Source organism: Nuphar pumila, chromosome 4 (genome assembly GCF_984573655.1).
Source record: "Nuphar pumila chromosome 4, dmNupPumi1.hap1.1, whole genome shotgun sequence".
NCBI classification, from domain to species: Eukaryota; Viridiplantae; Streptophyta; class Magnoliopsida; order Nymphaeales; family Nymphaeaceae; genus Nuphar; species Nuphar pumila.
The window spans coordinates 33,282,352-33,301,283 of record NC_143252.1 but is presented as its reverse complement, the minus strand read 5'-3'; the positions used below and the strand labels follow the sequence as shown (position 1 = coordinate 33,301,283).

The following is an 18,932-nucleotide window of genomic DNA, read 5'->3' as shown; positions in this document are numbered from 1 at the left end:
CCAATGCAACTCACAATAATTGACTCATGGATGGCTAACATTTTGCTGAACCAGTTGTGTCTGCAAAGTGTAGAGTCTCTTTGGGATATTATTGAGGTTTATACTTTGCAGTGTTAGAGCCCAATTCTTTTAATTTTGAGACCTTATTTAGTCTAGGAACCAAGCATTTGATGGTATTAGTAATAGCAGTTTTTCCTGGTGGTAATGTTCTGTTGATTATATTTTAGTCTCATGATACATATTACTTTTACTTTTTTGCTCCAAATACACGTACACATGGAGTTTGAATTGGAAACTTTAAAAATAGACTGGTATATTCAATGCTCTTCGGTGTTATTTTTGACTCATGGTTTTATTATCTTAAATGTTCTGTAGATGGGGAGTGATGTGCACCAGAAACGGCTTGCCATGGTAATTATGGAGTTTAGTGTATTCTTCTGGAGTATTTGGTTGATTATTGTTGCCTTTCCTATTTTCCCCGAATCATGTGGGCTAAGTTATGTGTGAACTGCAAAACCAGATCCAGAGATTGATGGATACAGCGTGCTCTGCATCTGAAACTGTCAAGGAAATTAACAACAATTCTGGTGTTATGGATCAATCAATAAAAGCTTCACAAAGTTCAGAAGCATTATTTTCTCCTTCCTCTGGTTCTCCAATGTTGCAGAAAGTACCCCGATTTTAGTTAAATTTTCATCAATTATGGGGCTCCTCCTCTGAGATTTATTCTCATCATCAGTGGAATCAGGTGATGAAGCCCTTGCTCTAATTTTAAATTAGACGATTTACTTTTACTTCCTTTAAATAGGGGATGAAAATCTTACTATATTATGTGTTGGATCATTGACATACAATAGGTTTTAATTCTGGAAAACCATGTAATGCACCAATTTCTCAGCAAGTGCTGAAGCATCCACATTCTATAAAAGATGATTTAAAAACACATGATTGCTGAGCTTATCCATCCCTCTGGCTGTGGACTTTCAGGGATTTTAGATTTTGAAGAGGGTTGGGCGTTTTTCTCCCATTTCAAAGTTAAATGTGTGGTTGGCGTCTTCCACCAAGCATTACTAAAGATTGAAATTTTTTGTTTATGTTGATATGTAAAAGCCATAGACTGTGGTTGTTTACGTCATGTATACACAGACATGGGTATGGGATACAACATGGACATGGTTGGTACTACGTGATCTCTGTAAAACTAGGACACAAAACATGACAGCATTCATGCACACAGCACACACAGACCCAGAAAATGAAATACTAAGACAGCTTTTGCGAAAAAGGCTGTGCATTTAAAGTCCAAGCTGTTGATATGACATCATCCCCTTTAAACATCAAGAGCTATGATGGGGCATGGTACTGTGCCTGGGGCATGGAATAGAGATTCTCATTCCCAAACTTTTCACTTTATTACAATCATGCGTATTCTAACATGGAATGATAAGGGAAGGTTCTCCTCTTAATTAGATATGCAATAGGGATTCTGATCATTTTGGAGCAGCACCACAGACATTTTAAGATTGAAGAGCTGACCATTAACCAATCATGTCTTTCCACTGAAATTGTAAATTGGAGAGGGGAGATCATGACAACTTGTACTGGATCATGCTTAATTGTATAACCAATCTGACAGAGGGTGGTTTGACATTATGTAGTCAGGAGTGCTAGGTGGCACCTAGTTGGTAGACCCTCAAAAGACTAGTCGAGGACTAGGCAGGACTAGTTGGTAACCCAATTAAAAATAAAAAAGTATTCAAAATATACATCAAAATATGTTTAATTCTTTTATTAATAAGATGTTTTCATCACACAAGTACAAAATTACACATGCTTTCACAAAATATACTTAACCAGAATATATATATATAACTGTACACACGCTCCCGTGCACACACACACACATAATATATTCAATATAATCAACAAAATAAGCTTTAAGCCTTTCACAGAAAAATTGATTTTAACACACACACATACACACGTTATATTTGTAGCATAATCAGAATATGTATACATGTATACATATTTATTTATTTATATATACCAAAAAATCATACTTTCGAAGAAAAAATCGCAGAAGCACAAACACAGTAATACTAAACTTGCTTTCAGGCTTTTATATAAAAAATCACAGAAATTCACACATATATACAAATAAAAATCACACACGCACACACAGATAAGTTGTAACTGCTTAATCCATAGCTGCCTAAACAAAACGCACACACCCTGAGCGTCCATCACACGCATGGGATGGATGACTCAACACGTTTTTTGTTTAAAAACACACATTTTTGGTTAAAAACACCCTTTAGCAGTGCACACACAATATTTTTTATTTTTTAGCAGCATTTTGGAACTCCGCAAAAAGCTCTTTTTTGTGTTTTTGCGCGCTAAGCATCCATCACGTGCACGATGGACTCTCAACGCACATGCACTTTTTGTTAAGTAGCTATGGATTAAGCAGCTACCACTCACTTATATATATATATCATAGTCACAAATATTAGTATCAGTTATATTTCAGCAAGGTATAATATAAAGATATTATAGGTTTTCCAATAAATCTTGGGATTTAAAAAATAAAATGAAAAAAATGAAAAACTAAGAAAATATAAGAAAAAATAGATGTAAAACAAACGAGCCATAATATGACATAAACAACATGACAAACAACCTAAATATGCAGGAAATTATTGATCTTAAGCATTGCACTAGACTAGATACTAAAAATTAAACTTTTAAATTTCTAATGTCTTGCAAGGTTCTTAAGTCTTTACATCATCATAATCTCCAATATAAAATGAAAAATAAAGATAGGATCAAGCATCATTAAAATTATCATCATCATAAGAGTCTGAGTATGAGCCATCTTCATCGTTTGATAATCTCCGTGCATTATCTTCATTTTCACTTTCATAGACTGCTCCACCTTCTACATCTAGTTCTTCAAAATTTATCTATTAGCTAAAGGGAATTTGTATACAAAAGCCTAGAAATACCTCAAATACGTAATCAGTTTACTATTGTGCCCCTAATGGGCATAATCTATTACACAGGACAAAATGACTAAAATACCCTTAATGGGTTTTACATATTACATCAAGAAATATATATATATATATATATATATATATATATATATATATATATATATATATACTTTAACACTCTCCCTCAAACTTACGGTGTAATCATCGAAAGTTTGTCAAGCAAGAAATGAAATTGGGAGAAGGAAGAACCGATGCAGCGAAAACAGATCACAGCTTCACGTTAGTGGGTGCCTCGCTTTGATGCGGCGAAAATAGATCACAATTTCACGTTAATGGGGACCATGCCGACCCGCCTTGATGCAGTAAGGGAGTCGACGCAGCTACGATGAGGGGAGGGATTATCGTTGATGCTGATTACCCAATGCACGGTGGTTCAGCACGCCGTAACTCAATCACACAATGAATAAAAAACTCAAATCAATGGGTCTGAGTAACGTGTTATTAAAAGACTAACAATGCTTATAGGAAAAGAAGAAACCATTAACTAATATGAGAATGACTGATAGTGATTGGAAATGAAGCAATAATAAAAAAAAAGGTATAACATCAATAGGCGTCAGACTGTAAAGGAAAACAATAAAAAAATAAGGAAAAGAAAACTGCTGAAGGAAAACTGCGGCTGTGTTTTTTGAAAATTCTCTCCCTTCTCACGTAACCCTAGGCAGCTTATTTAAAGGGCTTCAGTTTGGATTCGGGCCCAGGTCTCGGGTCTGGTTCTCGGACCCGGGATCACTCCTGAGTGTTGATGGATCTGGGGCATCCTTGCCTGTACTCTCTGTGCTCCTGGACGTCCCGGACCTGCTCTGTATCATTCTCCCTTGATTGGAAAGAAATCGGTTTTAACGACTTGTTGTCACCACGGTATGCATATAAATCAGACACATTGACGATAGGCAACATGTATCGATATTCCTGGACGATTCCAAATTAAAGCCTGTAGATTGGTTTTAAAATTGACCATCTATACCATCTGTTATGGCACCCCATGGAAGCACAAGCTGAGGTTTTGTCCCTCCAGCACACGGTCTTAAGGGTTTGGCTAGAATCCCAACAATACAAGCATGCTTACCAAAAACTAGATCACCTGCTGAAAACTTCACTATATCTGCCCTGAATGCATAGTGGCTCTGCTCACCCTCCATAGAGAAATCCCCGCTTAGGATCTTGTCCCCAAAAGCAAACCCAAACGTCTGCAAAAGATCAATTATTGCTGGAATGTTCAATGTTCCGTAAAGAGGCCCGTCATTCCCCATTGCCTAAACCACAATAATATTATTTGCAGTAAACTCCCAAACCGTTTTGACCAATGGAAGGTCTAAGTAATCAGGTCCACCAATACGCAAATTTAAGCCGTCCATATTTGTTGCAATGACATAATTGAATGCATCAAGAAACCATGATGGATATGACACCATCTGCTGGATGGTCGCGCGGCCGACATCCCTACGCAGGCCCGCCTCAATGTCATTCGGTTGCACGTCGGGACCCTACAAGCCCAACCTACCTTGTGGCGCGAGCTCTCCAACGCGAGGCCACGAGCTCAGGCCTCAGACAAGACCCAGCGTAACACTGTGGTATTGCAACTCGTGCCCAGCCTGCGATGGAGTCGCAGAGACTCGCTGCCACTGTTGGGGTGCATTCACACCTTGATGGTTTGGTTGGAGGGTACCTCGACATGGGCGACCCAGGGTCGCTGCTGATTCGAGATGGAGGGTAGCTACCAGATGGGGAGAACTACCGCAACCTGCATCCCTGTGCAAGGTTTCTTTAACGCCTTCTCGTCGCGCCGTGTGTTTGAGTGTCATCGGGGCTGGATCGACGAGGATAGTATCAACAGGGTTAATCGCGCGCACGCCTAACTGATTCAATTGCACTGCGTGCGCATCCACCTTGAATTCAAGAGCATTCATCCATGCTTCAACCCCATCCATGCGCTTCGACAGACCAGCTACCTCATTTCTAGGCATAACATATCTTCCTGCATCTTTGTCAACTTGTTGAGTAGCCGCTTCATGATCTCCTCTCGTGTTTTTTCGCTCATAGAACCGTTCTTCTCTTCTTGCGTGATGTCGTTAACGAAGGAGTAGGGGTTGGGCTCTGATACCATTTTGATGCAGCGAAAACAGATCACAACTTCACGTTAATGTGTGCCTCGCTTTGATGCGGCAAAAACAGATCACAACTTCACGTTAATGGGTGCCTCACTTTGATGCGGCGAAAACAGATCACAATTTCACGTTAATGGGGACCACACCGACCCGCCTTGATGCAGTAAGGGAGTCAACGCAGCTACGCTGAGGGGAGGGATTATCGTTGATGCTGATTACCCAATGCACGGTGGTTCAGCATGCCGTAACTCAATCACACAGTGAATAAAAAAACTCAGATCAATGGGCCTGAGTAACGTGTTATTAAAAGACTAAGAATGCTTATAGGAAAAGAAGAAACCATTAACTAATATGAGAATGACTGACAGTAATTGGAAATGAAGCAATAATAAAAAAAAAGGTATAACATCAATAGGCGTCAGACTGTAAAGGAAAACAATAACAAAAATAAGGAAAAGAAAACTGTTGAAGGAAAACTGCGACTGTGCTTTTTGAAAATTCTCTCCCTTCTCACGAAACCCTAGGCAGCTTATTTAAAGGGCTTCAGTTTGGATCTGGGTCCGGGTCTTGGGTCTGGTTCCCGGACCCAGGACCACTCCTGAGTGATGATGGATCTGGGGCATCTCGGCCTTTACTCTCTGTGCTCGTGGACGTCCTAGACATGCTCTGCATCATTCTCCCCTGATTGGGAAGAAGTCGGCTCTGACGACTTGTTGTCACCACAGTATGCATATAAATCAGGCACATTGACGATAGACAACATGTATCGATATTCCTGGACGATTCCAAATTAAAGCCTGTAGATTGGTTTTGAAGTTGATCGTCTATACCATCTGTTATGGCACCCCATGGAAGCACAAGCTGAATTTTTGTCCCTCCAGCACGCGGTCTTAAGGGTTTGGCTAGAATCCTAACAATACAAGCATGCTCACCTGCTGAAACTTCACTATATCTGCCCTGAATGCATAGTGGCTCTGCTCACCGTCCATAGAGAAATCCCCGTTCAGGATCTTGTTCCCAAAAGCAAATCCAAACGGCTGCAAAAGATCAATTATTGTTGGAATTTTCAATGTTTCGTAAAGAGGCCCGTCATTCCCCATTGCCGAAACCATAATAATATTATTTGCAGTCAACTCCCAAACTGTTTCGACCAATGGAAGGTCTAAGTAATCATGTTCACCAATACGCAAATTTAAGACGTCCATATTTGTTGCAATGGCATAATTGAATGCATCAAGAAACCATGATGGATATGACACCATCTGCTGGATGGTCGCGCGACCAACATCCCTGCGCAGGCCCGCCTCAATGTCATTCGGTTGCACGTTGGGATCCTCCAAGCCCAACCCACCTTGTGGCGCGAGCTCCCCAGCGCGAGGCCACGAGCCCAGGCCTTGGACAAGACCCAGCGTAACACTGTGGTCCCGCAACTCGGGCCCAGCCTGCGATGCAGTCGTAGAGACTCGCTGCCACTGTTGGGGTGCATTCGCACCTTGATGGTTTGGTTGGAGGGTACCTGGACATGGGCGACCCAGGGTCGATGTTGATTCGTGATGCAGGGTAGCTACCGAATGGGGAGAACTACCGCAACTTGCATCCCCGGGCAAGGTTTCTTCAACGCCTTCTCGTCGCGTCGTGTGTTGGAGCGTCATCGGGGCTGGATCGACCATGATAGTATCAACAGGGTTAATCGCGCGTGCCTAACTGATTCAATTGCACTGCGTGCGCATCCAACTTGGATTCAAGCGCATTCATCCGTGCTTCGACCCCATCCATGCACTTCGACAGAACGACTACCTCATTTTCTAGGCATAGCATATCTTCCTGCATCTTCGTCAACTTGTTGAGTAGCCGCTTCATGATCTCCTCGCGCTTTTTCGCTCATAGGACCGTTCTTCGCTTTTTGCGTGATGCCGTTGACGAAGGAGGAGGGGCTGGGCTCTGATACCATTTTGATACAGCGAAAACAGATCACAACTTCACGTTAATGGGTGCCTCGCTTTGATGCGGCGAAAACAGATCACAACTTCTCGTTAATGGGTGCCTCCCTTTGATGCGGCGAAAACAGATCACAATTTCACGTTAATGAGGACCACACCGACCCGCCTTGATGCAGTAAGGGAGTCGACGCAGCTACGCTGAGGGGAGGGATGATCGTTGATGCTGATTACCCAATGCGCGGTGGTTCAACACGCCGTAACTCAATCACACAGTGAATAAAAAACTCAGATCAATGGGCCTGAGTAACGTGTTATTAAAAGACTAAGAATGCTTATAAGAAAATAAGAAACCATTAACTAATATGAGAATGACTGACAGTAATTGGAAAGGAAGCAATAAAAAAAAGGTATAACATCAATAGGCGTCAAACTGTAAAGGAAAACAATAAAATAATAAGGAAAAGAAAACTGCTGAAGGAAAACTGCGGCTGTGCTTTTTGAAAATTCTCTCCCTTCTCACGAAACCCTTGGCAGCTTATTTAAAGGGCTTCAGTTTGGATCTGGGTCCGGGTCTTGGGTCTGGTTCCCGGACCCAGGACCACTCCTGAGTGATGATGGATCTGGGGCATCCCGGCCTTTACTCTCTGTGCTCGTGGACGTCCTAGACATGCTCTGCATCATTCTCCCCTGATTGGGAAGAAGTCGGCTCTGACGACTTGTTGTCACCACAGTATGCATATAAATCAGGCACATTGACGATAGACAACATGTATCGATATTCCTGGACGATTCCAAATTAAAGCCTGTAGATTGGTTTTGAAATTGATCGTCTATACCATCTGTTATGGCACCCCATGGAAGCACAAGCTGAATTTTTGTCCCTCCAGCACGCGGTCTTAAGGGTTTGGCTAGAATCCTAACAATACAAGCATGCTCACCTGCTGAAACTTCACTATATCTGCCCTGAATGCATAGTGGCTCTGCTCACCGTCCATAGAGAAATCCCCGTTCAGGATCTTGTTCCGAAAAGCAAACCCAAACGGCTGCAAAAGATCAATTATTGTTGGAATTTTCAATGTTTCGTAAAGAGGCCCGTCATTCCCCATTGCCGAAACCATAATAATATTATTTGCAGTCAACTCCCAAACTGTTTCGACCAATGAAAGGTCTAAGTAATCATATCCACCAATACGCAAATTTAAGACGTCCATATTTGTTGCAATGGCATAATTGAATGCATCAAGAAACCATGATGGATATGCCACCATCTGCTGGATGGTCGCGCGGCCAACATCCCTGCGGAGGCTCGCCTCAATGTGATTCGGTTGCACGTCGGGACCCTACAAGCCCAACCCACCTTGTGGCGCGAGCTCCCCAGCTCGAGGCCACGAGCCGAGGCCTGGGACAAGACCCAATGTAACACTGTGGTCCTGCAACTCGGGCCCAGCCTGCGATGCAGTCGCAGAGACTCGTTGCCACTGCTGGGGTGCATTCGCACCTTGATGGTTTGGTTGGAGGGTACCTGAACATGTGCGACCCAGGGTCGCTGCTGATTCCTGATGGAGGGTAGCTACCGAATGGGGAGAACTGCCGCAACTTGCATCCCTGGGCAAGGTTTCTTCAACTTCTTCTCATCGCGCCGTGTGTTGGAGCGTCATCGGGGCTGGATCGACGACGATAGTATCAACAGGGTTAATCGCGCGCGCGCCTAACTGATTCAATTGCACTGCGTGCGCATCCAACTTGGATTCAAGCGCATTCATCCATTCTTCGACTCCATCCATGCGCTTCGATAGACTGACTACCTCATTTTCTAGGTATAGCATATCTTCCTACATCTTCGTCAACTTTTTCAGTAGCCGCTTCATGATCTCCTCGCACTTTTTTGCTCATAGGACCGTTCTTCGCTTCTTGCGTGATGCCGTTGACGAAGGAGGAGGGGCTGGGCTCTGATACCATTTTGATGCAACGAAAACAGATCACAACTTCACGTTAATGGGTGCTTCGCTTTGATGCGGTGAAAACAGATCACAACTTCACGTTAATGGGTGCCTCGCTTTGATGCGGCGAAAACAAATCACAACTTCACGTTAATGGGGACCACGCCGACCCGCCTTGATGCAGTAAGGGCTTCAACGCAGCTACGCTGAGGGGAGGGATTATCGTTGATGCTGATTACCCAATGCACGGTGGTTCAGCACGTCGTAACTCAATCACACAGTGAATCAAAAACTCAGATCAATGGGCCTGAGTAACGTGTTATTAAAAGACTAACAATGCTTATAGGAAAATAAGAAACCATTAACTAATATGAGAATGACTGACAGTGATTGGAAAGGAAGCAATACAACAACAACAACAACAACAACAACAACTACTACTACACCATCCCAAAACAATTGGGGTCGGCGATATGAACCAACAAAGAAAGTCATTCTGGTTCTTCCACATGAATCCTTCTCCTCCATTCATTTCTATCCAATGCCATGTCCTCGGTGAGGTTCAAAGCATTCATATCCTTTCCTATCACCTCCATCCATGTCTTCCTAGGCCTACCCCGACCTCTTTTAACTAATATATTTTCCCATTTCTCCATCCTTCTAACTGGAGCATCATTAGGCCTTCGCCGAATATGTCCAAACCACCGTAAACGATTCTCACTCATCTTATTTTCAATGGGTGCAACACCTACCTTCTTACGTATCTCCTCGTTCTGAATCTTATCTTTTATTGTATTTCCACACATCCATCTAAGCATACGCATCTCAGCTACACTCATTTTTTGAATATGATGTCTCTTGGCATCCCAACATTCCGTACCATATAGTAAAGCGGGCCTAATAGTCGTCCTATAAAACTTTCCCTTCAACCGCAATGGCATTCTACGATCGCACAACACTCCAGTTGCACTCTTCCATTCCATCCACCCAACCTTTATCCTATGATTTACATCTCCATCAATTTCTCCATACTTTTGAATGATAGATCCCAAATATTTGAAAGAATCATCCACCGATATTTCTTGCTCACCAAGCTTCACTACACTCCCATCACTACTTCATTGCTTACTAAATCGACATTCCATGTATTCTGTCTTACTCTTACTCAACTTAAAACCTCTTGCTTCCAATGTATGTCTCCATAATTCTAACTTAGCATTAACCCCAGCTCTAGACTCATCAATCAAAACAATATCATCAGCAAACAACATACACCACGACACATTTTCTTGAATTGATCTCGTAAGCTCATCCATCACTATAGCAAATAGGAAAGGGCTTAAAGCAGATCCTTGATGTAACCCAACCGTTATAGGAAAATTGGTTGTCACCCCTCCACAAGTGCGGACATTGGTTACTACTCCTTCATACATATCTTTAATTATACTAATGTACTTGAGAGAAACATCTTTCTTCATCATTGTCCACCAGAGAACGTCCCTAGGTACTCTATCGTAAGCCTTCTCCAAATCAATAAAAACCATATGCAAATCTTTGTTCCTCTCTCTATTTCTCTCAATAAGTTGTCTAAGAAGATGTATAGCTTTCATAGTTGATCTTCCAGGCATAAAACCAAATTGATTCTTCGATATCATGACAACCTTCCTCAACCTAGACTCAATCACCCTCTCCCAAAGTTATAACATCAAAAGGAAAACAATAAAAAAGTAAGGAAAAAAAACTGCTGAAGGAAAACTGCGGCTGTGCTTTTTGAAAATTCTCTCCCTTCTTATGAAACCCTAGGCAACTTATTTAAAGGGCTTCAGTTTGGATCTGGGTCCGGGTCTGGTTCCCGGACCCGGGACCACTCTTGAGTGCTGATGGATCTGGGGCATCCCGGCCTGTACTCTCTGTGCTCGTGGATGTCCCGAACCTGCTCTGCATCAAGAACTTTCGTAGAAAATTTGGCAAACTAAAATTTCGATGCTACATAAGACATGATAATGGTCTTCTTCAGGTATTCGACATAGAGAAGAAAAATAACAATACCTGCATCATATTTCTTAATAAACATAGCAATGTCAATATAATCGGAAGTAAAGCCTAATTTCACTATAACAGAACTAAAACAACCATACCAGGCTTTAGGCGCTTGTTTCAAACCATAAATGAGTTTCTTTAAGTGAAACAACTTTTTAATAGGAACCTCGTATCCAGGTGGTGAGTCCATATAAACTTCTTCCTTCAATTCACCGTCGAGGAAGGCATTCTTGACATCCATTTGATAAATAGGCCAACATCTAATGACATCGGCAACTATAAGGGTTCTAATGAAAGTCATCTTATCTACTGAGGCAAAAGTTTCATTATAATTTAAACCATATTTTTGAGACTAACGCTTGGTCACTAATCTAGCCTTATGTCTTTCTAAAATTCCATCACTCTTGGTTTTAATTTAAAGATTCTTCTACAACTTATTGTCTTCTTTCCATGATGAAAACTTCTTATATTCTAGGTTTTTGATTTTTGTAAGCCTTGTATTCCATCATTAATAGCACTCATCCATTCAAGACAAATTTTGATATGATTGTATTAAGAGGGTTCAAAATAAGAAAAAATCTTTGCTAGACAAGCTCCATATTAAGGAGCAAAGTTTTTATAGGATGCAAATTTATCTGGAGGCCATTGGATTTCCTAAGAGTGCTTGGTTCTAGCAGGCATTTGGATGTCTATCACTGGTTATTCTTTCATATTAGATAACTGGAGGTTCACCATTAGACTCACCATACTGGATGTTGGATCGAGGTTCATCATTAACATCATTGTTGTTTAATATATCATCGTTATATTTAGGAAGTAATTCAAGAAAATAGTAATCATGTTTTTTTAATAGGCACATCAAAGAAACATTCTTGCTCTATAAAGGTAACGTTCCTTTTTATATAGAGTTTATCATGTTTAAAATCATAACATCTAAATCCTTTTTGGGTTTCTCCATAACCAAGAAAAACACAAGGAATACCTTTCAGTGAAAGTTTGTCATTTTTATTTGTAAGGACAAAACATTTATATTAAAAAATTCTTAGTCTGAAATAGTTAGTAGTTCTATAAGGTTTCTATAAGGAAAAATATTTTAAAGTTTGGTTGAAGTCTGTTTATGAGATAAATCGAGCTAAGCGCAGCTTCGGCCCAAAAGTGTTTTGGAACATGTTTAGATATAAGCAAGATTCTAGTGGTTTTCACTATATGCCTATGTTTCCTTTCGGCCAAACCATTTTGCTGAGGCGTGTATGCACAAGATCTTTGATGTAAAATGTCATGATTCTCCAAATAATTTTTAAAGCCTTTTGACATATACTTTCCTCTTGAATCAAACCGAAATGTAGAAATATTGGTTTTAAGGAGATTCTTAACAAGGTTGTGAAACATTTCAAAAGTTTCAAAAACTTTATGTATGTGCTTAAGAAAGAAAATCAAAGTGAAACGAGAATAATCATCCACAAATATTACATAATAAGTAAATCCTCCTTTAGAGGCAATAGGAGCAAAACCCCAAACATCCGAGTGTATTAATTCAAACGGTTTGGAGGCAACAAAAGTTCTCTCTTGATAAGAAATGACTTTCATTTTCTCAAGAATAGAGTCAATACATTGAATTTTTTTATTACAAAATTTTCTCAAATGAGATACATTGGATAATTTAGAAATGCTAGGATGACCTGGTTTTTGATGCCATAAAAAATATTCAATTTTTGTACATTGAAATAAAAGGAATCTTTAGGAATGGTCAACCGGTCCATGTATTAGAGATCTCCTTATGTCTTTCCCCAATCTGCTTGTCGAACTTGAGATCCTGTATAAAACACTGGTCAGATGTGAAGGAGATCTTACAACCATGGTCGATTATTTGGGAAATTGAAAGAAGATTTAAGTTTAACTTTCAGAACAATTCCGATTTTTGGAATAGAAAATTTTGAAGAATTTGAAATTTTTTCAATTCTTTTAATTTCAAGAGAGGATCCATCCGCAGAAAAAACATTAGATCTACTTGAGTTAACAATACAATCGGAAAACATAATACTTTAAAGGTCATATGAAACAAGATACCGGAATCTAGGAGCCAAGAAATCTTACCGAGAGGTGAGAAGGAGGAAACCGCAACACCAGTTAAGGAGGAGGAGCGGTTGTAGAACTTTCGCAAGTTGAGACAAGGACATGTCTTGATAACCGGAGTTGGAGGCTTCCTTGTTTTTCTGAGGAGCTTTTAGAGTAGCTACTCTTTTATCATTTTTGAATTAAGAGCAAAAAGATTTGATGTGCCTCGGTTCTTCATAATTATGACAAGTAATTTTTTCTTTTGTATCATTCCCATCATACCTTCTATCATTGTTCATTGCCTTCCAAGAATTATCCTTGTATAAGTGAGGGAGCTTATAAGAATTAAGTATTAGCACTGGGTCTAGCAACCACCAATACATTGTCCTTAGACTTTCTAGATTTGGTCATAGATTTTAGCCTTTTCTTCCATGCAAACTTGGGCTAGAATCTCATGTAAAGGAGGAAGATCTTCTTGATTTTTGTGCTGGTGGATGATAGAAACTCGAACATGTTCAAATTTGGGCTTAACTCTCTTATAAATTGAAAAGATTGCTCACCAGTGATTTGATTTTTCTTACGGCGAGCATCATCAATGTTATCCCAAATAGGCTTCATTTTAGCCATTTGGTCCCATAGTCTTTTGAGAGTACTATAGTTCTCTCTAATACTTCTTTCTCGCTTGCAATTGTGAATCTTGTCTTGCGAGTCCCATTTATGAGCACCATCATGTTGGATATAGGTTTCTTTGATATAAACCCATGCTTCATCAGCCCTCTCAAATTCCAATATATTTTCACAAGGTTCTTTATACATACTTATAAATATGGATAAAACCTTGGCATATCCAACACCCCATGCTTTAATAGCCTTTTTTGTAGTCTAAAAGTGTATTTTCTCTCTCTTTATCTTTAAGAGTCTCATTGGTAATTTCATCTTCCCCACAAATAGATTTTGTGGGAATATGTTGAGGTTCTGATATAGAGTTATCAACATAATCCCACAATTCTTTGCCAACTAAAATTCTTTTCATGGCGGTGGTCCACAAATTATAATTTCTTCCAACAACTAGAACTACTTTTTCAGCTATCATACCAAGAAAATAAAGAGTAGCAGAAGAAAAAGATAGAAAAAAAAGAAGATTGCAAAAAAATGTATTAAAGTAGTTTGATAGTGCACTTTCAAAGGCAACAATCCAACAAACCAATGCTCCACCAATCTCACAATCCTCCTCTTGATCTTCACGTACAAGTTACAACCCAAGAGCACCAAGGCTCTACTACCATGTAATGAAATGAGATCAACACAAATAAGTCTCTTATGTGCAAGAACAACATGCACAATTGGAGACCACTTATGGGTTAAATAAGAGGGGTTCTACCCCTTTATATACAAAGACATGAGAGAGCCTTAAGACCCTCCCCAACAGCTAGAAATAGTGCTGTTATGGAGGGGGGTTGTGGTCCCAATGACTATCACAAAGGCTTAAATCAAGGTTGTAGTTACTCGTATCGGTCGGGCCAATACTAACACTGTATCGTATGGTAAACATATTTTAATTTTTTAATAAAAATTTAAAAATAATCCCAAAAATCAAGAAATATCAGAAAGTGTTAGTAAAATTTTTAAAAAATCATATCACCTGAAATAATGATGAATTGCACAAAATACAACCATAAAATCACATATGAAGCATTTATGTCTCTATGAGCTGCATGAAGCCAATTTTTTCTACCACAAACTATGGGTTTTAAATTTCTAGGTGGAATTATTTCCAGTCCTTTTGTTAACTATTTAATGTGCACGTGATCTGGGTTTGTTTATTATGAAAAAGGGTGTTTTGTGTTTGTGCATCTTCTCAGATTTCTTCATTAGGTAAAAATTATTTCCTGCTGATAGGGGTTTTCTAAAAGCTCTCGTAGTTATTTATATATATGTTTGCCTTGTTATTTATTTAGCTTTCTAAATAGCTCAACCTAATTTTCTAGATTTGCTTATTTGTTCGTGTTACATGTTTTTTACATTTTTTTAGTTTTTAACAGTTTTTAATTATTTGCTTACGCAATTGTTCTTATAGTTTGATTCTTGCAATTAGTCTTCCCAACCACGATATCCGGCAATATTTACAACATTCTGCTTGAGAAGCCCAAAAGTCTTCGTTGGATGTATTGTTAATTGAGAAAATTTCTATTGTCTTGATTGATTAGGGATGGCGTGCTATTCAGAAGCCGCAGGTGTTTGGCAGCTTGTGTGAATACTGACTGAAAAACATTCAGGCTTCACGTTCTAACGGTACACGGTAGCATCTACATGTCCAAAGATGGTTCTGCAGTTGAATGGTAAAATGATCTATGCCACTCGGGCCCAAGCTATCTTCTGTCATTGTTGTTGTGATCATGATCATGTTTAACACATTGAAAAATAAGGAAATGTCATGAGTTGCTGTGGAATGATTCTCTCCTGGTGCATATGTAAAGAAAATTTTATTCTGAAGTCACCCTCTTAGCTCAGAAGCAGTGTAGATTGTCTGATGAATTGAAGTGTCTCTGCAAAGACTTCTTTTTTTCAGCATAGTTCTTTCTTGAGGTATAGTCATCTGCTATAGCCTATAGATATTCCGATGCCATTCATCTGAAAATAGATGGAGGTCAACATTCATGGATGTGTGGACCTGATGCCAATCCTAGACTGACTTTGCCAATCTGAGCTAGGATTAAGCAATGAAAAATCATGTAAATCACTATTTTTGCTTGGCTGGGTGCTTCAAGAAATGTTCCAAGATCTTGATCGGATCTGCATTTATCTGATAAACTCTGCTGTCAATGAAGCATGATGTTAAAGAGGCTGTTTATTGGGAAATAAGGATCATGATGCCATCGGATCTGTGACGTTTATCACTCCATATATGGTTTTTTTTTTCATATCCATAGCCTGTCTAGAATTTATAGATGTAACTGCTAATTGAATTGATGTCACTAATTCCATGAGCCTCATCCTAGAGTAGCAAATGACCTCAGTTGTTTCTAGAAGAAATGCCAACATAAAGATGTTTAATCATTTGTTAACATTATCTTTGTATCCAGCATCTCATAAGATTAATTTATTATAGTGCTCTTATCTGCAGGCCATCGTAGGCAGAGAGAGAGAGAGAGAGAGAGAGAGAGAGAGAGAGAGAGAGAGAGAGAGAGAGAGAGAGAGAGAGAGAGAGAGAGAGAGTTTTATGAACGTTAGGGATGTCAATGGATCAGTTTTTTTTTGGATATCTGTCTGAATCAGACTGTTTAATTGGATTCAGTGAGGATTTCTATTGAAATGTCGAGCATGGGGTGTTTCTAAATGCCAGGTGAAGGCAGCAAACATGAGATGGGATTTGAGTAATGACTAGGGATGTAAACGGTTCGAATTCAGGGTTCGGGGTATGGGGTTCGGATGTGGTCAATACCAAATTCGGATAATTGGTTGTTTCCTAAATGGATTCAGATTTGGACTCAGATGGTGAAAAACTTGTACCAAATCCATTTTCTACATGTAATCTGATTTGATTATCCATTAAATCCGCATGGCGGTAGGATTCAGTAGCAAAAAGCCAAAGCCATATCCACATCTGATTATAATGGGATACACTGCTTATGGTCTAACTAAGCGAAGCCAGATTTGGTTGGATATCAGATAAAATCAGATCCATTGACATCCATAGTAACTACTAGGACTGTTAACAGGCGGGTCTGCACAAGATATGCGTGCGTCCAAAGCCAAATCCAACCTTAATAGGGTGTTTGACACCCCGAACGCAATTGTCCAAGACAACTCGTGCTTTTGCCGCATTTGTTGGGTGACATGGGGCCACAGCGGACGACTGAGTCCCACCAATCAAAACTTGGTGAATATGGGAGTTGGATTTCCACGGAGATGTTGAGCATAGGGTATTTTGAAAAGCCAGGGGAACTGAGATGGCAAAAAACAACTGTTTATGGGACATCTGAAAGGAGCTATGGGGGTTTGGGAAATGAACTCCCTTGACAACTTAGCAAACTAGTGGAGTCCAATGTGGCTGGATAAGGAACGAGCCACTTCACCACAATTAGGGGTGTCAATGGGTTGGGTTTACCTGAATCAAACCCTATAGGGTCCGGGTATTGTGATAAATAAGAAGATCCGGCTTGTGAAATTTTATACCAGACCCAGGCCCGACCCAAGTTCCGATGAAGACCCGTAAATTTTCAATGTAAAAATGATAAAATTATTGTTTTACTGGGTCTGGTTCATGTAGTTCTTATCGGGTCTGGGTATGACCCGAAGGTCGGATTAATACATGGACCCGTGTATAGTTTGTGAATTTTTATACCAGACCTGGGCCCGAACAGAGTTCCGATTAAGACCCGCAAATTTTCAATGTAAAAATGATAAAAATATTGTTTTACCAGGTATGACCCGGGTCTGGGTATGACCCAAAGGTCGGATTAATACATGAACCCGGGTATAGTTTGTGAAATTTTATACCTGACCTGGACCCGAACTGAGTTCCGATTAAGATCCACAAATTTTCAATGTAAAAATGATAAAAAATATTGTTTTACCAGGTATGACCAGGGTCTGGTTCATGTAGTTCTTATCAGGTCCGGGTATGACCCGAAGGTTGGATTAATACATGGACTCGGGTATAGTTTCTCAATTTTTATACCAGACCCGGGCCTGACCCGAGTTCCGATTAAGACCCATACTTTTTCAATGTAAAAATGATAAAAAATATTGTTTTACCGGGTATGATCCGGGTCTGGTTCATGTAGTTCTTATCGGGACAGGGTATGACACGAAGGTCGGATTGATACATCGACGAAACATGTATTGTAGTTTTTACTGTTTATTGTATCTGATATTTTAAAATATTCCAACTAAAATGCATGAAAACAAAACATTTCAGATTCTCAGAAGATATTCACGGCTGAACAATGTCTTTTTATTCATTTGACAAGCTTGCCTTTTTATTCATTTATATTCTGGGTCATGGATCCAATTATTTTTGTATAAATAGACCAGGTTATGTTGGTCTCTCTCTCTCTCTCTCTCTCTCTCTCTCTCTCTCTCTCTCACACACACACACACACACACACACACACACACACACACACACACACACACACACACACATACACACACAACTTGAGTTCAGTTGGACCTACCCACTTGCACCTCAAAACGAGCACTTAGTACGTTGAGCAACACCAGCCACCAGTGACAAAACGTTTTTTGGGTAAATATTCACGGCCAAATTGTTGTGATAAATTATTTTTTTTACTTTCCTCACATTTTATGGCAAAAAATGGAAAAATTAAATTAAATAAAAAACTGTTAAAAACAAATAGTTCTGACCGATGTTTACATTTTTATCAGCTGGGTAATATCTCACTTTTAAATTTTTTTGAGAAAAACATCGATATTTGCCACTATGCCGGCCACACTATGAATCAGGGCTGTCAACGGGTCAGATACCCGACCCGTTAGGCTATATCTGAACACGTCTAAATAACAAATCACCGGGTTCAGGTTTTATCAGGGTCACCAAAATGAAATCCCACCCAGATCTGCATAATTTTAGATTTTTTTATTATAAATACATATAAAATACTCTGGTCCCGTACCCGGCCCACATATTGCTCAGGTTGGGTTCACGTCGACCCAAATATTATTAGGGTTGGCATTTTTCATGTCCATACCTTGGAATTCGGGTTCGGATCGGGTCGGTACAATCTTCAGTATAAATCAAACAACTTAACACACTGACATGTCAATTTA

General features: G+C 39.8%; 2 protein-coding genes across 2 annotated transcripts in view; one reads left to right on the top strand and one right to left on the bottom strand.

The window, feature by feature from the left end:
- EER4 (Transcription initiation factor TFIID subunit A) overlaps positions 1-15,979 on the top strand; it is a 28,237-nt gene extending 12,258 nt beyond the window's left edge. Inside the window, exons 7-9 of the mRNA XM_090004271.1 lie at positions 376-411; positions 521-748; positions 15,347-15,979. Coding sequence (XP_089860397.1) covers positions 376-411; positions 521-685 — 201 coding nt within the window. The 3' untranslated portion in view covers positions 686-748; positions 15,347-15,979. The remainder of the gene's footprint in view (positions 1-375; positions 412-520; positions 749-15,346) is intronic.
- LOC149839900 (uncharacterized) lies at positions 3,786-8,372 on the bottom strand. The gene is made up of 4 exons (XM_090004948.1): positions 8,043-8,372; positions 6,097-6,606; positions 4,133-4,312; positions 3,786-3,968 (listed from the first exon to the last, which is right to left on the bottom strand). Exons 1-4 carry the CDS (start codon positions 8,370-8,372, stop codon positions 3,786-3,788), a joined length of 1,203 nt encoding a protein of 400 aa, XP_089861074.1.
- Positions 15,980-18,932: the final 2,953 nt, after the last annotated feature.

Coding starts and splice junctions, on each gene's coding strand:
- LOC149839900 (XM_090004948.1), bottom strand. CDS start 8,372: ATGGTGGCATATCCATCATGGTTTCTTGATGCATTCAATTATGCCATT. Junction 6,607..8,042: donor ATATAGTGAAGTTTCAGCAG/GTGAGCATGCTT, acceptor ACTGCATCGCAG/GCTGGGCCCGAGTTGCGGGA. Junction 3,969..4,132: donor AGTTTTCAGCAGGTGATCTA/GTTTTTGGTAAG, acceptor GGAATCGTCCAG/GAATATCGATACATGTTGCC.